Here is a 21186-nt window from a genome sequence, read left to right on the forward strand (position 1 = left end):
AGTGAAATGAGGAAATAATTCCTTTACAGAAGGAAACTGACACCTTTACCTGGTATAGCTGATGCGTGATTCCAGACCCACAGCAATGTGGCTGACAGCCAGGAACAGACAATGATTGCTGGTCCGAACCAGCGATGCCCATGGAAGAATAAATTAAAAGATATTTCATGACTCTTAACAAAGATATATTCCGGTGAGAGTCTGTGAGAAGTGCACTCGTGAGTAACCAGGAAGTTCAAGATGGCGTGAAATTGGCCATCATGTACAAACATGCAAAGATTAACGGTTGGCCAGACGTTTGAGAAAATGTTAGAACTTAAAAAGAATGATGAAAGAAGTTGCTTTCTCGTGTCCCTACAGAGTGCAGCATGAAAACCTTTAACTCCATGTCTCTTTTTAGCCATATTTAAATTGGGAAAAAATTGAGACAAAGTGAGGGAAGTAACTTAAAATATTCAGGATCACTTGAGAAAAAGTATCAGGAAAACTAATGGGATGAATACATGCATCCTTGGCTCTTAGAGTCAATAGAGATGTACAGCATGGAAAACAGACCCTTCGGTCCAACTCATCCATGCCGACCAGATATCACAACCCAATTAAATCTCACCTACCATCACCCAAATCCTTCCTATTCATATACCCATCCAAATGCCTTTCAAATGCCACCACTTCCTCTGGCAGCTCATTCCATACACTTACACCCTCTGCGTGGAAAAAGTTGCCCCTTAGGTCTCTTTTGTATCTTTCCCCTCTTACCCTAAATCTATGCCCTCTAGTTTTGGACTCCTCGACTCCAGGGAAAAGACTTTGTCTATTTATCCTATCCATGCTCCTCATAATTTTGTAAACCTCTAGAAGGTAATCCCTCAGCCTCCGACGCTCAGGGAAAACAGCCCCAGCCTATTCAGCCTCTCGCTATAGCTGAAATCCTCCAACCCTGGCAACATCCTTGTAAATCTTTTCTGAACCCTTTCAAGTTTCACACATCTTTCTGATAGGAAGGAGACCAGAATTGCACGCAGTATTCCAACAGTGGCCTAACCAATGTCCTGTACAGCTGCAACATGACCTCCCAACTCCTGTACTCCATACTCTGACCATAAAGGAAAGCATATCAAACACCACCTTCATTATCCTATCTACCTGTGACTCCACTTTCAAGGAGCTATGAACCTGCACTCCAAGGTCTCTTTGTTCAGCAACACTCCCTAGGACTTATACACTTAATGGTAAGGTGCTGCTAACATTTGCTTTTCCACAATGCAGCACCTTGTATTTATCTGAATTAAACTCCATCTGCCACTTCTCAGCCCATTGGCCCAATCTGATCAAGATCCCGCTGTAATCCGAAGTAACCTTCGCTGCCCACTACACCTCCAATTTTGGTGTCATCTGCAAACTTACTAACTATATCTCTTATGCTCGCATCCAAATCATTTATATAAATGATGAAAAGTAGAGGACCCAGCACTGATCCTTGTGGCACTCCACTGGTCACAGGCCTCCATTCTGAAAGACAACTCTCCACCACCACCCTGTGTCTTCTACCTTTCGAGCCAGTTCTGTATTCAGTTGGCTAGTACTCCCTGTATTTCATGAGATCTAACCTTGGCAAACGACTCTCCCATGGGGAACCTTGTCAAACGCCTTACTGAAGTCCATATAGATCACATCTACCACTCTGCCCTCATCAATTCTCTTTGTTACTTCTTCAAAAAACCTCAATCAAGTTTGTGAGACATGATTATTCCACGCACAAGCCATGTTGACTCTTTGCCTAATCAGTCCTTGCCTTTCCAAATACATGTACATCCTGTCCCTCAGGATTCCCTCCAGCTACTTGCCCACCACCGACGTCAGGCTCACTGGTCTATAGTTCCTGGCTTGTCCTTACCGCCTTCTTAAACATTGGCACTACGTTAGCCAACCTGCAGTCTTCCGGCATCTCACCCTGTGACCATCGATGATACAAATATCTCAGCAAGAGGCCCAGCAATCACTCCCCTAGCTTCCCACAGAGTTGTCGGGTACACCTGATCCGGTCTAGGGGTTTATCCACCTTTGTATGTTTCAGGACATCCAACACTTCCTCTTCTGTAATATGGACATTTTTCAAGATGTCACCATCTATTTCCCTACATTCTATATCTTCTATGTCCTTTTCCATTTAAAAGACATAGCTACAGAGATAGCAGATGGAATAGATCAAAATTCCCTAGGTTCTGGAAAGTTTCCATTAGATTGAAAGTGTATTAACAGAAAGGAAAGCAGGAAATGTATAGACTGGTTAATGTGTCTACAGCACCAGATTGGGACCTGCATGCCAGAGCATATTGGTGACAACTGCAGCAACTTTTCTTTGCCTAGTGTTATTAACCTCCTCAACTCTGCGCGAAAATTAAGAACCAGGGGTGAAGCTTAAACATAAGGGATCTCCCATTTAGGATGAAGTTGAGAAGAATGACCCTCACAGAAAATGCAATGGGATCTACTCCAGGGTGCTGTGGAGGCTGGTCAAGTCTGTGTTAGATTTTGTACTCGGGGGCAATGAAGAACTGACAGGAAAGTGGAGTGCAGGCCAGTATCTGATCAACCATGATCATATTGAATGATGGACTGGAGCTAAATGGGTCAAATGTCCTTTCTCCCTTCCCATGTTTATGATGCTCTTATTCAAGATTGAGAACCTGAAGGCATCCTGAGAGAATTATTGGCAACAAAAGGCAATGGCATTGCAAGGAAAAATGCAGTGAAGGGTTTGCATCTAGAATGAAAGGTGAATACTAGTGGGAATGTACCTTACAAAGAAGAGTTAGATACGCACCTGAAGAGAACGAAAAGCAGGGCTAGAGGGAAAAGATAAGGGAGTGAGATGAGCTAAGTAGCTGCAGCAGATAGCCAGCATGGTGACGATGGGCTGAATGGTTTCCTTCTGTGCTTCAACCACACTCTGATTCTCTGGAGGAACATGTCTCTCTCTGTTATGGTCACAACACAGAGCAAAATAATGGCATATGTCAGACCCGGTCGATCCCCACTGTTAACCCACTTTCCCTCCTTTTTTAACCGAGAAGGATGGGCGTCTTTTACAAGAATTCAACAAGATTGAGCCGCCCCTGATCTTTGAGTGCAATCAGGCGTGTTCCTGCTGGCGGACATGCAAGAACCGTGTGGTGCAAAGTGGAATCAGGTAAGAGACGGTTGATGTATAGAGGTTAAACCCATCTCCCACTGCTACTCTCACCCCTTTAAACTCAGTCGTCACTCCCTGTTCTGTTGAAGGAAGTGGTTGGTGACAGAGACCCCTCTCAACATTTCTCCGAACAGGCGACTTGATTTGAAGAGTTCACCTCCTTTTATTTCCCCAGGTATTCCTGAAATGTATTTTTCATGAGCTTTCTCTTGAGGATTCTTCCCATCCCATTCCTCCTCTTTGTGTTAAACTGAGGTGCCCAGTTCATGTCTGTCTGTGCCAAATAGACCACTCCCAATAATCCCATTGGTTATACCCCTCCCTGGATTGAGGGAATGAAGGGGGTGGAGGAGGAAATCCCTTGCTGGTCACTGTCTCCTTAACCCCTTCCCAACCATCCTCACTATTGCTTCTTCTGTGAAATCATGCATTTGAGGGAGGATCGTGCCAAGGAGGGTATCAACACTGGTGGATGATGCCTCTGCAGTCAAGCTGCTGTCCCAGTGCTCACTGTTCCAGGTCCTGCATGAGAAGTACAATTTGTACCTCTATTAGCTGTATCCCAGTGAGAATTCAGGAAGGCAATGAGGAAATTTAGGGAGAGAGGTGTGTGGGAACACATTGACCTAATTACTGGATCGAATCTTGGAAGTGACTGAAGAACACTGAACTGCTGCTATCATGAGATTAGGGAATGGCAATGGGTTTCACGCTGATTATAAAAGATTGCCTGACACTGATTATTCTCTTTTATTTTGCCGTGAAGAGTTCGCTTACAGCTCTATCGGACAGAGAAGATGGGCTGGGGTGTGCGAGCTCTGCAGGACATTCCACAGGGGACCTTCATCTGTGAGTAAGTACAGTGCATAAAATGCTCCATGATGTGTGATTCTGGCCATTCTGTGGCTCCTTCCAACCCTGCTGGCTTTTGGATGTTCATTCCAATCAGCAGCAACCTGCATCAGTGGACATGTAGATCGGATAGGACTTTTAATAAACGTCTGACCAGAAGACAAGCCTGTTTGTCACTGTTCGTTCCCCAATGTAGTTTTCATTTCACACCACCAGGTTTCATAAACAGTGTTTGTCTGTCGGTCTATCTATCCTCTCTCTCTCTTTTCTTTCTCTCTCTCTTTTCTTTTCTTTCTCTCTCTCTCTTTTCTTTCTCTCTCTCTCTTTTCTTTCTCTCTCTCTCTTTTCTTTCTCTTTCTCTCTCTCTCTCTCTTCTCTCTCTCTCTCTCTCTCTCTCTCTCTCTCTCTCTCTCTCTCTCTCTCTCTCTCTCTCTCTCTCTCTCTCTCTCTCTCTCTCCCTCCCCCCCTCCCCCGTCTCTCTCTCTGTCTCTCTCTCTCTCTCTCTCTGTGTCTCTCTCTCTCTCTCTCTCTCTCTCTCACTCTCTCTGTCTCTCTCACTCTTTCACTCTCTCTCTCTCACTCTCACTCTCCCCGTCTCCCCCAGTCATGTTTCAATGCACCCAGTGGCTGTCTGACCTCCTAAACATGTTCAGCAATCTCAAAAGTTTATTTCAGTCTCCAGTATCAGACCAATGTTTTGCCTGACGGTTTTTATCACAATGGTCTTTTTCTACTTTGTTGGGGTTTTTTTTTTTTGAGCCTTGTCCCTGACCCTACCCCAGACACACTCTGTCTTGTGCCAACCTGTGGAGAGGTTGTGTTAAGCAGGCATTCCCTGCTGCAGGCGTTTCTATTTTTGGCATCAGTGGTTTGAGAGTGGAGTTTCCCATTGCACTGAGAATTAAGATAGGTAGATTGTTGTCTCTCACACTTTCTGAATGCTGTACTGTTTGGCGTGAGATGTTAAAACAAGGCCTCACCAAACTGTTAAGTTGGTTGCAAAGGATCCCATGACATTATTTCTGAAAAGGTACAGAGAATTTGTCTCTGATGTCCCTAACTAATCTTTGTCCCTCCACCGACATAAGGCAGAGTCAAAATCCTGGAACACCTTCATAGCATTGTGGATCTACCTCCGCCAAATGGATTGCAGCCATTCAAGAATGTGGCTCACCACCACCTCCCCTAGGGTAATTAGAGATGGACAATAAATGCTGGCCCAGCCAGCAGTGCCCACATTCTATGAATGAAAAAAAACCTCACAGATTATCTGGTTGTCATCATGCCCCTGGTGGTGGGAGTTTGTTTAGCGTATTGCGAGCAGCTGCATTTCCTGCACTGCAGCAGTGACAGTTCTTCAGAAATAATTCATTGATTGTAAAAAGCCGAGGGACATCCATGTGATCATCAAATATGTTATATAAATATAGTTTATTTTACTTGCTGATTGTCTAACTCTCCCAATCCTCGTGCTCTGTTTCCCTCTCACGCGTTCTTACATGCATTGTTTCCCTCTCTTTTTTCTTCTGTGTGCTCACGCTTTCTCTCTCCCTTGTGCTCTGTCTTTCATGCTCTCACTTGCACTCTCTTCCTTTCTGTCTTGCGCTTGCTACCCTATTCCTTTTGCTTTCTCCTCTTCTCACTCCCTCTTCTTGCCTTTGCTCCTGTACATTTTAGGGGTCTTGCATAGTTTCAAATCGAATTGCAATGTGAAGTTGTTCATTTGAGACTCTAACTAATCAAGCAGTTGGAGACAAGCTGAGTGCAGTAACTCAGGAAACTTTACTCAGGCTATGATTAATACCTATTAAAACAGGGCAGCTACTTTATGTTTGCTCTTGCTTCCCAGTTCCGCTTAGGGTGCAGGTTGACGCTTGGTTTCTTGGTCTCTCTCCAATGCCTTTCACTTCCAGTTGGAAGCTGGATAACTTCAAACTTCTCCAGTGCCTGCTGGTAACCTGAAGCTATTGCTTACTAATTCTTCCCATGCCTCTAACCACTTCTTAAAAAAATCATTCATGGAATGTGAGTGTCACTGGTTGGACAAGCATTTACTGCCCATCCTGAATTGCTCAGAGGGTAGTGAAGAGTCAACTACATTGGGTCTAAAGTTGCATGTAGGCCAGACCAGGTGAGGGTGGCACATTTCCTTCCCTAAAGGACATGAGTCAACCAGATAGGTTTTTCGGACAATTGGCAATGGTTTCATGGTCATCATTAGACTCTTGTCATTCGATTATTATTGAATTCAAAATCCACCATCTACCATGGTATGATTCCAACCCATGTACTGAGATCATTACCTCGATCTCTGGATTAATAGTCTAGGCCATTGCCTACCCTTTAATTTAAAACTAGACGTGTAAGTTGGCCTCAGCTAAGTAAAATTTATTGCTAATTGTATTGAGGGACACATGATAACTCTCTAATTGACTGGTATCACTTGCCCAATTCGTCTGACTCGTTCCTTCACTTGTGATGGGCCCATCCTCTTCATTTGGTTTTGTTATTGTCGCTTCAGTAAGGATAATTTGAAAAGCTCTTTGTAAATGGTAAATGTAAGTATTTGCAGTCAGCACAGAATGGATATCCTTGTGCTCATCTCTCAATGTTGCCTGATTTGGCATTGTTCCCATTAAATCAGACATTTACTCAGCACTGCCAATTTGCCTTTTTGGCTTTGAATGCTTGAAACAATTTACATTATCCTTTTATGCCTGTTAAAACAAAACTAATGCACAAAGTACTCTACTCTACAAATTACTTTAAATGATTGTACACATTGTTACAAAGCTAACCCTTCATACAAAGATTGCACTTAGTCAATTGTGATACTGCTATGTGGTTTTAATTCCTTGATTGGCTAATAAGCCTCCGAGTACAGCATGTCTGTTTTATTCAACCTTACAAGCCTGAATCTGAAAAGAAACAAAGCCCTCACCTTTGCTGCTTCAAGACTAAACTTTATTGTATTGTCTCCATCCTGTTCACAATCCCATTTGTCAGGTGAAGCTAAGCAAAGTCGCATGATGTCGAGTGTCAAGATCAACATTGGCTACTGTTAAGCAGAACACTACAGTAATACCTTAATGAATATACTTGGATTATGGGATTATAACTCAACTAAATCAATGCAGATGCTAGTTTCCCTCCTAATCCTACACTACCTCAACCTGGCTGTGTCTCTTTTGCATTCTCTCTGTCTGTCTCTCATTACCCCATCCAACCCTCAACACCCATTGCCCTCTCCGCAGTGGTTATAGTTGTTTTATCTGTGATTCAGGTACGTTGGTGAGATCATTTCAGATGCTGAAGCGGACGTGCGTGAAGATGACTCCTACCTTTTTGACCTGGACAATAAGGTAATGCTACTTTATTGAGTGCTCACCTGGCTGCTGACTGAGGCTCAGTTGAGATGCCAAATAGTCAGCAATGCATAAATACCTGCACCATAGCTTCCCCTCGTACTGGTTCAGTGTTGGGTCAGAACTGAATGCAATATTCTCATAATTAGCTCAGTATTACCATCGGTGCTTGATGATCAAGTGGCCGCGGGTTTGAAGATTAATCTCACTGGGAATTCTGAGAGACAGAATTCATAGGCAGTGTTATCTGTGTTTTAACAATTTTGCTTTGAATAGTTTTGTTTAATAATATCTAAATATTTGAGAGTTGGGGATAAAGCCTGATTAGTCAATGGGGCAATTAATGATTGGAGGGCATGGGATGAAATCTGTAGAAATGTGACCAACTCGATTACGACTTTCCTTCTGAGTTTTATAATTAAAGGTGCAGTGGGCTGCAGAAGATTCTTCATAGAAGCCTGACTCCAGTGAGGGTCATACATCAAATTATATCTGCAAGGTGTGAGACTTGATTATTTCTGTCTGTGTTGTGCTCCAGGATGGGGAAGTGTACTGCATTGATGCCCGTTACTATGGCAATGTGAGCCGCTTCATAAACCATCTGTGCGACCCCAACATCATTCCCGTACGTGTCTTCATGCTTCATCAGGACCTCCGATTCCCCCGGATCGCGTTCTTCAGCAGTCGGGATATCAAAACAGGCGAGGAGCTTGGGTGAGCTGTTCCTGACGTCTCTGTGTCAGGATGCCTCCATACCAACTGCAACTACTTGTCTTTGTGTAGCGTTTTTGACCTTTTGCTATCTGTAGGAGAATTTTGAGCTGGGGAACATGATTTAAAAAGAAAATGGGGAGTCTATCATTTAAGAATGAGATGAGGAGAAATTAATGACCATGTGAGAGAAGAAATTTCTCCTCCTCTCTGTGAAGGTATCTGAAACAAGAGGGCATACATTTAAAGTAATTGGCAAAAGAGGCAAAATTGACATAAAGAAAATAATCTTCATGTGGCCTGAGATTGTGATGGAGGCAGGTTCAACCAAGACAGTCAAAAGGGAATTGAGCTGTCATCTAAAGAGGAAGAATGTGGGAAGTTACAAGGAGAAAGCAGGAGTATGACACTGATTGACATATGCTCATTGACCTGGTGCAGACACAAAGCCCCCAAAGGCCTCCTCCTGTGGCAAAGTAATTCTGTGATTCTTCAAGATATAGGGTCACAGAGATGCACAGAATAGAAACAGGCCCTTCGGTCCAACTTGTCTATAAGGACCAGATACCCAAAAGTAATCTAGTCCCTTTTGCCAGCACTTGGCTCATATCCCTCTAAATCCTTTCTATTCATATACCAATCCATGTTCCTTATGAATATTGTAATTGTACCAGCCTCCTCCACCACCTTTTAGCAATTCATTCCATACACGCACCTTTCACTGTGTGAAAAAGTTGTTCCTTAGGTCCCTTTTAGATCTTGCCCCTCTCACTGTAAGGAGAAAGTGAGGACTGCAGATGCTGGAGATCAGAGCTGAAAATGTGTTGCTGGAAAAGCGCAGCAGAGGAGAAAGTGAGTTCTGGATTCCACTAACTTGGGGAAAAGACCTTGCCTATATCCTATCCATGATTTTATAAACCTCTACAAGGCCACCCCTCAGCATCTGACACTCCAGCGAAAACAGCCTCAGCCTATTCAGCCTCTCCCTTTAGTTCAAACCCTCCAGCTCTTGCAAATATTCTTGCAAATCTTCCGTGAACCTTGACATGTTTAACTTTCCTATACATTCCTATAGGAATGAGACTAGATTTGAAGGCAGTATTCCAAAAGGGACTAACCAATGTCCTGTACAGCTGCAACATGACCTCCCAAATCCTTTAGTCAATGCTCTGACCAGTAAAGGAAAGCATACCAAATGCCTCCTTCACTATCCTATCTACCTACAGCTCTATCTTCAAGGAACAGTGAACCTGCACTCCAAGGTCTCTTTGTTCAGAAACACTCCCCGGGACTTACCATTAACTGTATCAGACCTGCCCTGATTTGCCTTTCCAAAATGTAGCACCTCACATTTATCTACATTAAAATTCATCTGCCACTCTGGCCCATTGGTCCATCTGATCAAGGTCCCATTTTCACTGTCCACTATACAACCTATTTTGGTGTTATCTGCATGTTTACTGACATATCTCCTATATTCACATTTGAAATTGTTTATACAGATGACAAAAAACAGTTGACAGAGCACTGATCCTTGCTGTACACTACAGGTCACCGGGGCTCGCACGCAGTGTGCTGCTGCCTCGTCTCCTGAACGGGGAGCAAACTTCACAGAAAACTCCAATCCCCAGAGGAAATCAATTATCCGAACGATATAATGCCCCCCCCCCATCTCTTTCAGATAATCGATGTTCCTCTGTACTGAAGTCAATATAAATTGTGTCCACCCTCTACCCTCATCAATCCTCTGTGTCACTTTTTTTCAAATACCTCAATCAAGTTAGTGAGACACTGGCCATGTTGACCATCCCTAATCAATCCTTGCCTTTCCAAATATGTGTAAATCCTATCCCTCAGAATCCCCTCCAGTAATTTGCCCATCTCTGATGTCAAGCTCACCGGTCTACAGTTCCCTGGCTTTTCCTTACCATTCTTTCTTAAATAATGGCACCACGTTAGCAACCCTCAGTCTTCTGGCACCTCACCTATGGCTATCAGTGATACAAATCTCTCATCAAGGAGTCCAGCAATCACTTCACTATCTTCCCACAAAGATCAGGGTACACGTGATTCCGTCCCTTGGGGTCCCTTGTTGAAGACCCCCTCAAGCCAGGGCGCATCTCACCATCTACCTTGTGAAGCCCCACTGGGAAACGTGTTAGAGGCTCAAAAGGAGATGAAACTCCTCCGCCCAGCACCTCCCATTCTCTTCTGTGACAGACGTTGTGATTTTGACTGCTCGTGCTCTTTTTTTAAAATTGATTTCCACACTTCTCTTCACCTTTTGCCAGCTTTGATTACGGAGACCGGTTCTGGGACATCAAGTGTAAATATTTCACCTGCCAGTGTGGCTCGGAGAAATGCAAGCACTCCGCAGAGGCCATCGCCCTGGAGCAGAGTCGTTTGGCCAGGCTCGAGTCGTACCAGGATGCCATTCCCGAGAGCAGCCTGACTATAGTTGGACCACCGTGAGACCACCCAGCAATCATGGATTTCTCTCTGTACCTTCTCCCCATCTCTGCCCCAAACTGAAACCTCCCTCCCCCACCCCCCCACCCCCCAAACAACATTAGCACCACTACAAATCTCTGTTTCAACTACTTTCATTCAGAACTCTACAGCATTAAGATAGCGGCTAGCCCCAAGATCATTCATCCCAGCTGCGTGAGGAGCCGAGCTTAGCAGGGAAGTCGGGTTGGCATTTCCTTTCCCCATCTTCATGGCTCAAATGGTTTCCTTTCGTCTCATAACTCCAGCCAAAGGCCTTAAGCTTCTCCTGAAGCCAGCAGACAGGTCTACTTGGGGACTGGCATCCTGTGCGAGAGTCACTGTGTTAGTCTGCCTCTCTTCCGAAGGCAGGAATGTCCTGCTGCTACCCGCAGGACACCCTGGTCGAGCACCACACTTAGAAGCGCGAGTGGAGCTGCCTGTGTATCTCGACACTCTCCCCTACCGCTTGTATGGAGCGCAGGTATTATCGCAGGATTCTGGTTTCACCTGGTTCTTTTCGCCCTGCATCTTAAACTGTGAATTTAATTTTTTTTTGTTTGTATTATTGTTATTAATTCATAATTAATCCAGGTGAACGTTTAGAATCTGGTTGCAGTTGCCTCGATCACGCGCAAGGCACAACCCTTGCGCGTCACCGAATGAATTCCTGGTGGAGCTTCTTCCTGTGTCTAGTTAATCTGGTTAAGAGATCGGCGGAAGTATCCAGACAGCCACCTCTGTAAGGTGAGCAGCAGGACACCGACCCCTTGGGACTAGGGTGTGATGCCAGTCTTCTTCCAACAGTACGGTGAATACCTTGACACCATCTGACTTGCCTACTTAGAGAAGTATTGGGTCACACTTTCCACCTTTTGAAGGGGATTCTGTGAGCAATTATGTTGTCCTATCTCCTTATGTTTTTGCTGACCCTGATCTTGAAGTACACACCAATGCCGCCTTAAGTCTCTCTGTCTCCATTTATTTGCATTCTTTAAATGAATGTGGATATCTCAGGCTAGGCCAGCATTTGTTGTCCATCCACAACTGCCTTGGAAAAGGTGGTGGTGAGCTGCCTTCTTGAACCACTGCAGGCCATGTGGTGTAGGTAGGAACTTGAGGGAAGGTGCTCCCATGTGTCTGCTGCCCATGTCCTTGTATAGGTTTTGAAAGATGTAACTGTACATTATGTCAGTCGAACTTTGATCCATTGGTTGAGTGAGGGTGGGCATTAACACTGACCAGATAGAGACTCTAGGTTCGTGTTAATACTGGACAGGGGCGGGGCAAGCATTAATCCTCATTTAACAGCATGATAGTGCAGGCCCTGAAAATCTAAAATTAAAACAGCAAAGGTAGGAAATATTCAGGAGGTCAGGACAAGCAGCATTTTGCTAAGGCTTGGTGGGTAATGCACTGGCAACTGTTTCAGGAGGAATAGTTTACAGAAAGCATCCCAAGATCATAATCCAGACTGACACTCTGACTGCAATATGAGAAGGCATTGCACGTTTGGAGGGTCAGTCCTGAGGGAGTGCTGCACTGTCAGAGGGCCAGTACTGAGGGAATGATGCATTACCAAAGGAGCAATAGCAAGGTTGTGCTGCAGTGTCAGAGGAGATGTTAAGCCAAGAACCAGCCACTTCTCTTAGTTGGGTGTAAGATGTCTCGTACCCACAGTTTTGAGGCAGAACTAAGAAGATTTCCCTACTATCCTAGGCCAGTGTTTATCCTACAACTGAACATTGTCTAAACAAATGTGGATAGGCTTTTTAGTCTTTTTTTTGTGCTGTTTTGAGAGATCTTGCTGTGAGCAAATTGGATGCTGCTTCTATTCCTGCATTTGCAACACAAAGACTGTCCTTCATAAATGTAACAAAACAGAGCACTATAGGAGATTGGCATAAAATGCTAATGGTTCTGTTCTTCCCAGGAGGTCCCCCTCAGCCTACCACTGCCTCAAATTGTCTAAATTGGCTTGGATTAAGTTGGTTCAATGTGACTCCAATGGAAAAATATCTGTTGTGATTTTGTATGTGTACACCTTAAACGTGTTATTTTAAAAAGAAAAATTATGTAATGGGATAGAGTGCATCCTGAACCTGGCTGTGAAGCTTTGTGACATTTAACTAGCCATTTTTCCAGTTCACCATCTGTGTCCAGCAACTGAAAAATACTTGCCCGCTCCACAGTTTGTCAACCTGGCTCAGATCTGGTTTCATGCACCCACTGGGATATGTGAGCAGGCACATACCTCAATGGCGACTGAGTTGACGTTTGACAACATTTAATCAAGTCTATTCAAGTTCTTGATGTTCTAAGGCTCCGGAAGACCCCACATCCATCCTTTAAAAAAAGTTTCTTTTTTTTTCAGAAAGTACCAGATTTTGTTTCCGTTTGATACTGTTCATTAAAAGATCATTATACTTTTTTTTTAAATCATTCCCTGACATTTGTTTTTACTTCACATGTAATACTCTGTGAATTAATCTTACACATTGCCTTTCAGGAATACCATTATCAGATTTCCAACTGGAATGAGCAATTAGATTGTGTGTGGCTTAGGAATAGAATGGAATTTCACCAGTAACTTGGATCAAGGAATGCCCCAGAATGAAAAGGCAGACATTGTTACACTTTGTGTAAAACGATCTGATGGATACTCAGGCTAAATCAAAGATAATCTGCCTAAACAGGGCTTGACGTGGATTAAGAAGCAAGAAATCCCTCCAATCTTAGGAATAATGACCTAAATGAATTATGGGAATGATGATTCAAATGGAATTTTGGAAATGATGAACCAAATTCAAATGGAAACTCAACTTCTAGAAGGCTTTTGGTACAAATTCCATATGAAAGGCTTCTCCACAAACCCGAGTCCTTAGATATTCGAGCTGACTTTTTTGGCACTGGAGAAGGAAACAGACCAAAAAATAGAGACACAAAAGAGGGTGTGAGCAGGATTACCTCCGGTCACCCCTCCTTGCAGTTTACATAGATGAACTTCAGAAATTTGCTGAAAGCGATGTCAAACTAGAAGGGGAGGTAGAATAAGAAGAAATCACAGAGTAAGTTAGATAAAATATGTTCAGAAGTAGAACAATGTTCAATGTAAATTAATGCAGAAACATACTAAAAGCCCTGTACATGAGCATCAAGAGTCAACTGCACAGAAACTGGGGTCAGGGAGGTCAGGCAAGTTTCTCTCCCTGAAGTGTATTCATGAACCAACTGAAGTTTACAAAACTGCAGCAATTCTCATTTGTGGAAAAAGATCAAAAATGGTGATTATTTCTTTAATTCAGTTTTACAGATTCCATAATGGGGCTTGAATTGAGGTGAGATGAGAGTGACAGCCATTGAAATCAAGACTGTATATGACCAAGTATGGCACCAAGGAGCCCTAGAAAAACTGAAATCAGTGGGAATTAGGGGACGTTGGAAACATACCTAGCACGCAGGAAGATGGTTGTGGTTGTTGGAGGTCAGTCAACTCAACTCGAGGACATCTTTGCAAGAGTTCCTCAGGGTAGTGTCCTATGCCCAACCATCTTCCACAGCCTCATCAATGATCTTCCCTCCATCACAAGGTCAGAAATAGGAATGAATGCCAATGATTGCTGAATGATCAGCACCATTCATATCTCCTCAGGTACTGAAGCAGTCCATGTCTAAATTCGACAGGACCTAGAGATATCCAGACTTGGGCTGATGAGTGGCAAGTAACGATTGAATGGCATTTGTATGGTGCAATGATCATCTCCAATCAGCCATCAGTCCTTGAAATTCAATGATTTTGCCATCATTAAAACCCCACTATCAACATCATGGAGGATACCATTGACCAGAAATTAACTACAATTGTTATATAAGTTCATAGCGAACAACTCTCCTCATTCACTAAAACCTGTCCACCACCTACAAGGCACATGTACAGAGTGTGGCAGAATACTCCCCATTTTCCCGGATGAGTACAGCTCCAACAATACTCAAGGAGCTTAACACCATCCAGCACAAAGCAGCCCACTTGATTGGCACCACACCCACAAGCATGCACTCCCTCTACCACTGATGTTCAGTAGTAGCATTGTGCACTATTTACAAGATGCACAGCAGAAATTTTACCAAAAATCCGCAGCACCTTCAAAGTCCACGACCATTTCCATCTAGAAGGACAAGGGCAGCAGATATGTGGGAACTCCACCACCTGCAAGTTACCTTCCAGGCCACTCACCATCCTGAGTTGGAAATGTACCACTGATCCTTCACTGTCGCTAGGTCAAAGTTCTGAAATTCGCTCCCTAACCGTATTTTGGATCTACTGACAGCCCATACACTTCAGCAATTCAAGGAGGCAGCTCAACATCATCTTCTCAAGGGCAACTAAGAAAAGGCAGTAAATGTTTTACCAGCAGCATCCACATCCCACAAATGAATAAAAAAAATTACATTCTCTGGGACGTCGTCCAGTACTACTAACAGTTTAAGTAGATTCCTAAATGGCTACAATCTGAAACTCACTTAGCTGAGAAACCTAGATGCCTTACAAATATATTGCAAAGGAGGTATTCATTCATCCAAAGTGGGACTTTAGCCCATAGAGAGCTACCAGGTGATATGATTGGCTGACACCTAGTCTTGGACCCCCAGAAGTCAGCAATGGCCGCTACTGAGATTAAACCCAATCTCCACAAAGAAGTGGAAGTTGCTCCTGAACCTCAGTTAAGAGCTGCTTGGGAGGATTTAAACTAGTAGAGTGGGACCCAGGGAGATAGTGAGGAAAGAGATCAATCTGAGACTGGTACAGTGAGAACAGAAGCAAGTCAAACAGAGCAGGCAGAAACAAAGCAGAGAACAAGGTAGGACTGATAAGTTGAACTGCATTTATTTCAATGCAAGAGGCAGAACAGGGAAAGCAGATGAACTCAGGTAATGGTTAGGGACATGAGACTGGGATATCAGCATTTACTGAAACATGGCTCAGGGATGGACAGGACTGACTGCTTAATGTTCCAGGTTACAAATGCTACAGGCAGGACAGAAAGGGAGGCAAGAGAGGAGGGGGAGTGGCGTTTTTGATAAGGGACAGCTGTACTGAGGGAAGATATTCCTGGAAGTACATCCAGGGATGTTATTTGGGTGGAACTGAGATATAAGAAAGGGATGCTCACCTTATTGGGATTGTATTATAGACCCCTTAGTAGTCAGCAGCAAATTGAGAAACATTTGTAAGGAGACTTCAGTAACCTGTAGGAATAATAGGGTGGTTATGGTAGGAGATTTTGATTTTTCAAACATAGACTGGGACTGCCATATTGTTAAGTGTGTACAAGAAAATTTTGAGTCAGTATCTGATGTACCTACTAGAGAAGGTGCAAAACTTGAACCACGTTTGGGAAATAAGGCAGGGCAGGTGACAGATGTCAATGGGGGAGCACTATGGGGCCAGCGACCATAATTCTATTAGTTTTAAAATAGTGATGGAGAAGGATAGACCAGATTTAAAAGTTGAAGTTCTAAATTGGAGGAAGGCTAATTTTAACTGTATTGAACAAGAACTCTCAAAAGCTGATTGGGGGCAGATATTTGCAGGCAAAGGGATGGCTAGAAAATGGGAAGCCTTCAGAAATGAGATAACAAGAATCCAGAGACAGTATATTCCAGTGAGGTTGAAAAGAAAGGCTGGTAGGTGTAGGGAATGCTGGATGATGAGAGAAATTGAGGGTTTAGTTAAGAAAAAGAAGGAAGCATATGTCAGGTAAAGACAGGATAGATCAAGTGAATCCTTAGAGTATGGAGGCAGTAGGTGTATACTTAAGAGGGAAATCAGGAGGGCAAAAAGTGGACATGAGATAGCTTTGGCAAATAGAGTTAAGGAAAACCCAAAGAGTTCTTACAAATACTTTAAGGATAAAGGTAACTAGGAAGAGAATACAGCCCCTCAAAGATCAGCAAGGCAACCTTTGTGTGGAGCTGCAGGAGATGGGGAAGATACTAAATGAGTATTTTGCATCATTATTTACTGTGGAAAAGGACATGAAAGATGTAGATTGTAGAGAAAAAGATGGTGATATCTTGAAAAATGTCCATATTACAGAGTTGGAAGTGCTGCATGTCTTGAAAAAACAAGTGGATAAATTTCCAGGACCTGATCAGGTATGCCCTAGAACTCTGTGGGAAGCTAGAGAAGTGATTGCTGGGCCTCTTGCTGAGATATTTGTACCATTGATAGTCACAGGTGAGGTGCAGGAAGTCTGGAGGTTGGCTAATGTGGTGCCACTGTTTGAGAAAGGTGGTAAGGACAAGCCAGGAACTGGAGACCGGTGAACCTGATGTCGGTGGAGGACAGGTTGTTGGAGGGAATCCTGAGGGGCAGAATGTCCATGTATTTGGAAAGGCAAGGACTGATTAAGGATAGTCAGCATGGCTTTATGTGTGAAAAATCATGTCTCACAAACTTGATTGAGTTTTTTCAAGAAGTAACAAAGAGAATTAATGAGGGCAGAATGGTGGATGTGATCCAAATGGACTTCAGCAAACCGTTTGACAAGGTTCTGCATGGGAGATTGGTTAGCAAGGTTAGATCTCATGGAATACAGGGAGAACTAGCCATTTGGATACAGATCTGGCTCAAATGTAGAAGACAGAGGGTGGTGGTGGAGGGATGTTTTTCAGACAGGAGGCCTCTAACCAGTGGAGTGCCACAAGGATCGGTGCTAGGTCCACTACTTTTCATCATTTAAATAAATGATTTGAATGTGAACATAGGAGGTGTAGTTAGTAAGTTTGCAGATGACACCAAAATTGGAGGTGTATTGGTCGGCGAAGAAGGTTATCTCAGATTACAACAGGATCTTGATCAGATGGGTTGAGAAGTGGCAGGTGAAGTTTAATTTAGATAAATGCATTTTGGGAAAGCAAATCTTAGCAAGATTTATACACTTAATGATAAGGCCCTAGAGGGTTCATAGCTCCTTGAAAGAGTCACAGGTAGATAGGATAGTGAAGAAGGTGCTTGGTATGCTTTGCTTTATTTGTCAGAGTATTAAGTACAGGAGTTGGGAGGTCATGTTGCTGTACAGGACATTGGTTAATTCACTTTTGGAATGTTGCGTGCAATTCTGGTCTTCCTATTGGAAGGATGTTGTGAAACTTGAAAGGGTTCAGTAAAGATTTACAAGGATATTGCCAGGGTTGGAACATTTGAGCTATAGAGAGAGGTTGGATAGGCTGTGACTGTTTTCCCTGGAGCGTCGGATGCTGAGAGGTGACCTTTATAGAGGTGTATAAAATCATGAGAGGCATGGATAAGGTAAATTTCAAGGTCTTTTCCCTGATGTGAGGGAGTCCAGAACTGGAGGGCATTGGTTTAAGGTGAGAGGGGTAAGATTTAAAAGGAACCTCGGGCAACGTCTTATGAAGAGGGTGGTGCATGTATAGAATGAGCTGCTAGAGGAAGTAGTGGAGGCTGATACAATTACAACATTTCAAAGGCATCTGGATGGGTATATGAATAGGAATAGTTTAGAGCGATATTGGTGAAGGACTGGCAAATGGGACTGGATTAACTTAGGATATGTATTCGGCATAAACGAGTTGGACCAAAGGATCTGTTTCTATGCTGTACATAGCTATGACTCGAAGATCATGGCAGATTTCATTCCTGCCTAATCTGGATAGCCTTTCACCTTTTGTTTAATAAGAATCTATCCAGCTCTGCCTCAGAAATATTTGAGGACTCTGTTTCTACCACATTTTCAGAAAGACAGTCTCAAAAGCTCACAACCCTCTGAAAGAAGAAAAAGTGAGTCTGTTTTAGAATAGTGGCTCTCTACTTTTATATCCTTCCAAATAAAAACATCCTCTTCACATATACCCTGTCAACACTCTTCAGGATCTTGTGTTTCAATCAAGTCATTTCTTACACTTCAAAACTCTAGCATATTTAAGTCTCGTCTGCCCAACCTTTCCTCATAACACACTCCTTCCACAAAATAGTATGGTAAGAACAAAGAACATTTACAACCCAGGAACAAGGCCCTCCAAACCCTTGCTGATCCAAATCCATTGTCTAAACCTAATGCCCAATTCCTAAGAATCTGTATGCCTTTGCTCCCCACCTACTCATACATCTGTCCACCCTAAATTAATCTACCATGCCTGCCTCTACTACCTCTGCTGGCAACGTGTTCCAGGCACCTACCACCCTCTGTGTAAAGTACTTTCTGCGTGTATCCCCCTTAAACTTCTATCCTCTCACCTTGAACGTGTGACCTCTCATTATTGAATCCCTCACCCTGGGGAAAAAGCTTATTTCTGATTTGCTTTGAATGTATTTACATCCTTTCTTAAGTAAGATGACCAATACTAATTACAGTACTTATGTTAGGATGAGATGTAAAGGCTCAGTTAGGGTGATTGAGAATTATCAGTTGGCCAGGAAAGACCTAAAGAGAGAGCTAAGATGAGTGAGGAGGGGCCATGAGAAGTTGGTGGATAGGATCAGGAAAAACCCTAAAACTTTCTATAGGTATATAAGAGATAAAAGAATGACTAGAAAAAGATTAGGGCCAATCAAGGATAGTAGTGGGAAGTTGTGCATGGATTCATTGGAAGAAGGATGTTGTGAAGCTGAAAGGGTTCAGAAAAGATTTACAAGGATGTTGCCAGGGTCGAAGGATTTGGGCTAAAGGGACAGGTTGGACAGGCGAGGTCTGCTTTCCCTGGAGCGTTAGAGGCTGAAGGGTAATCTTATAGAGGTTTATAAAATCATGAGGGGCATGGATAGGGTAAATGTACAAGGTCTTTTCCCTGGGGTGGGGATGTCCAGAATTGGAGAGCATAGGTTTAGGGTGAGGGGGAAAGATATAAAATAAACCTCTAAGGGGCAAGTTTTTCATGCAGAGGATGGTGCATGCATGGAATGGACTGCCAGAGGAAGTGGTGGAGGCAAGTACAATTGCAGCATTTTAAAAGGCATCAGGATGGGTATATGAATAGGAAGGGTTTGGAGGGATATGGGCTGGGTGCTGGCAGGTGGGACTAGATTGGGTTGGGATATCTGGTGGGCATGGATGAGTTGGACTGAAGTTTGTTTTTCTGTGCTGTACATCTCTATGACTCTAAATATGGGGAAGCACTAAATGAATATTTTTCATCAGTATCCACACTGGAAAAAGGCGAGTTGTCGAGGAGAGTACTGATAAACGGGCTACGAGACTAGATGGAATTGAGGTTCACAAGGAGGAGGTGTTAGAAATTCTGAAAAGTGTGAAAATAGACAAATCTCCTGGGCCAAATGGGATTTATCCTATGATTCTCTGGGAAGCCAGAGAGGCTTTGCAGCGCCTTTGGCTTTGATCTTTATGTTGTCATTGTCTACAGGAATAGTGCCAGAAGACCAGAGAATAGCAAGTTCAAGAAGGGGAGTAGAAACAACCCTGCTAATTATAGACCAGTGACCCTTACTTCAGTTGTAGGTTAAGTATTGGAAAAGGTTATCAGAGATAGAATTTACAATCATCTGGAGAAGAATAAGTTGATTAGAGATAATCAATACGGTTTTGTGAAGGGAGGTCGTGCCTCACAAACTTTATTGAGTTCTTTGAGATGGTAACCAAACAGTTGGATGAGGGTAAAGCAGTTGGTGTGGTGCATATAGGTTTCAGTAAGGTGTGTGATAAGGTTCCTCATGATGGGCTATTGCAGAAAATATGGAGGCATGGGATTGAGGGTGATTAGTGGTTTGATTGGCTAGCTGAAAGAAGACAGAAGGTGCTGGTTGATGGGAAGTGTTCATCCTGGAATTCAGTTACTGGTGGTGTACTGCAAGGATCTGTTTTGGGTCCACTGCTTTTTGTCATTTTTATAAACAATCTGGATGAGGGCGTAGAAGGAACAGTTAGTAAACTTGAAGATGACACTGGGGTCAGTACAGTTGTGGATAATGATGAAGGATGTTGTAGGTTGCGAAGGGACAGAGATAAGCTGCAGAGCTGGGCTGAGAGGTGGCAAATGGAGTTTAATACAGAAAACTGAGGTGACTCAATTTGGAAGTAGTAACAGAATTGCAGAGCACTGTGTGAATGATAAGATTCTTAGTAGTGTAGATGAGCAGAGAGATCTCTGCGTCCGTGTAGATAGACCCCTCAAAGTTGCCACCCAGGTTGATGGGGCTGTTAAGAAGGCATACAGTGTGTTAGCTTTTATTAGAGGGATTTAGTTTCCGAACCATGAGGTCATGCTGCAGCTATACAAAACTCTTGTGTGGCCACACTTGGAGTATTGTATACAGTTCTGGTCACTGCATTATAGGAAGAATGTGGAAGCTTTGGAAAGGGTTCAAAGGAGATTTACTTGGATGTTGCCTGGTATGGAGGGAAATTCTTAGGAGGGAAGGTTGAGGGACTTGAAGCTGTTTCGATAGAGAAAAGAAGGTTGAGAGGTGACTTAATTGAGACATATAAGATAATCAGAGGGTTAGATTGGGTGGACAGTGAGAGCCTTTTTCCTAGGATGGTGATGGCTAGCACAATGGGACATAGCTTCAAATTGAGGAGTGATGGATATAGGACA

At 43.3% G+C, this 21186-nt stretch overlaps 1 protein-coding gene across 1 annotated transcript in view; it reads left to right on the forward strand.

Annotated features, from left to right (window-relative positions):
• Positions 1-13050, forward strand: part of LOC122541532 (uncharacterized) — a 44415-nt gene extending 31365 nt beyond the window's left edge. Inside the window, exons 15-19 of the mRNA XM_087978703.1 lie at positions 3078-3193; positions 3963-4049; positions 7332-7410; positions 7952-8127; positions 10416-13050. Coding sequence (XP_087834829.1) covers positions 3078-3193; positions 3963-4049; positions 7332-7410; positions 7952-8127; positions 10416-10596 — 639 coding nt within the window. The 3' untranslated portion in view covers positions 10597-13050. The remainder of the gene's footprint in view (positions 1-3077; positions 3194-3962; positions 4050-7331; positions 7411-7951; positions 8128-10415) is intronic.
• The last annotated feature ends 8136 nt before the right edge of the window (positions 13051-21186 follow it).

The sequence above is a fragment of the Chiloscyllium plagiosum genome, unplaced genomic scaffold (assembly GCF_037043375.1).
Source record: "Chiloscyllium plagiosum isolate Xiang-an unplaced genomic scaffold, Cpla_swu_hap1 HiC_scaffold_35, whole genome shotgun sequence".
Taxonomy (NCBI): domain Eukaryota; kingdom Metazoa; phylum Chordata; class Chondrichthyes; order Orectolobiformes; family Hemiscylliidae; genus Chiloscyllium; species Chiloscyllium plagiosum.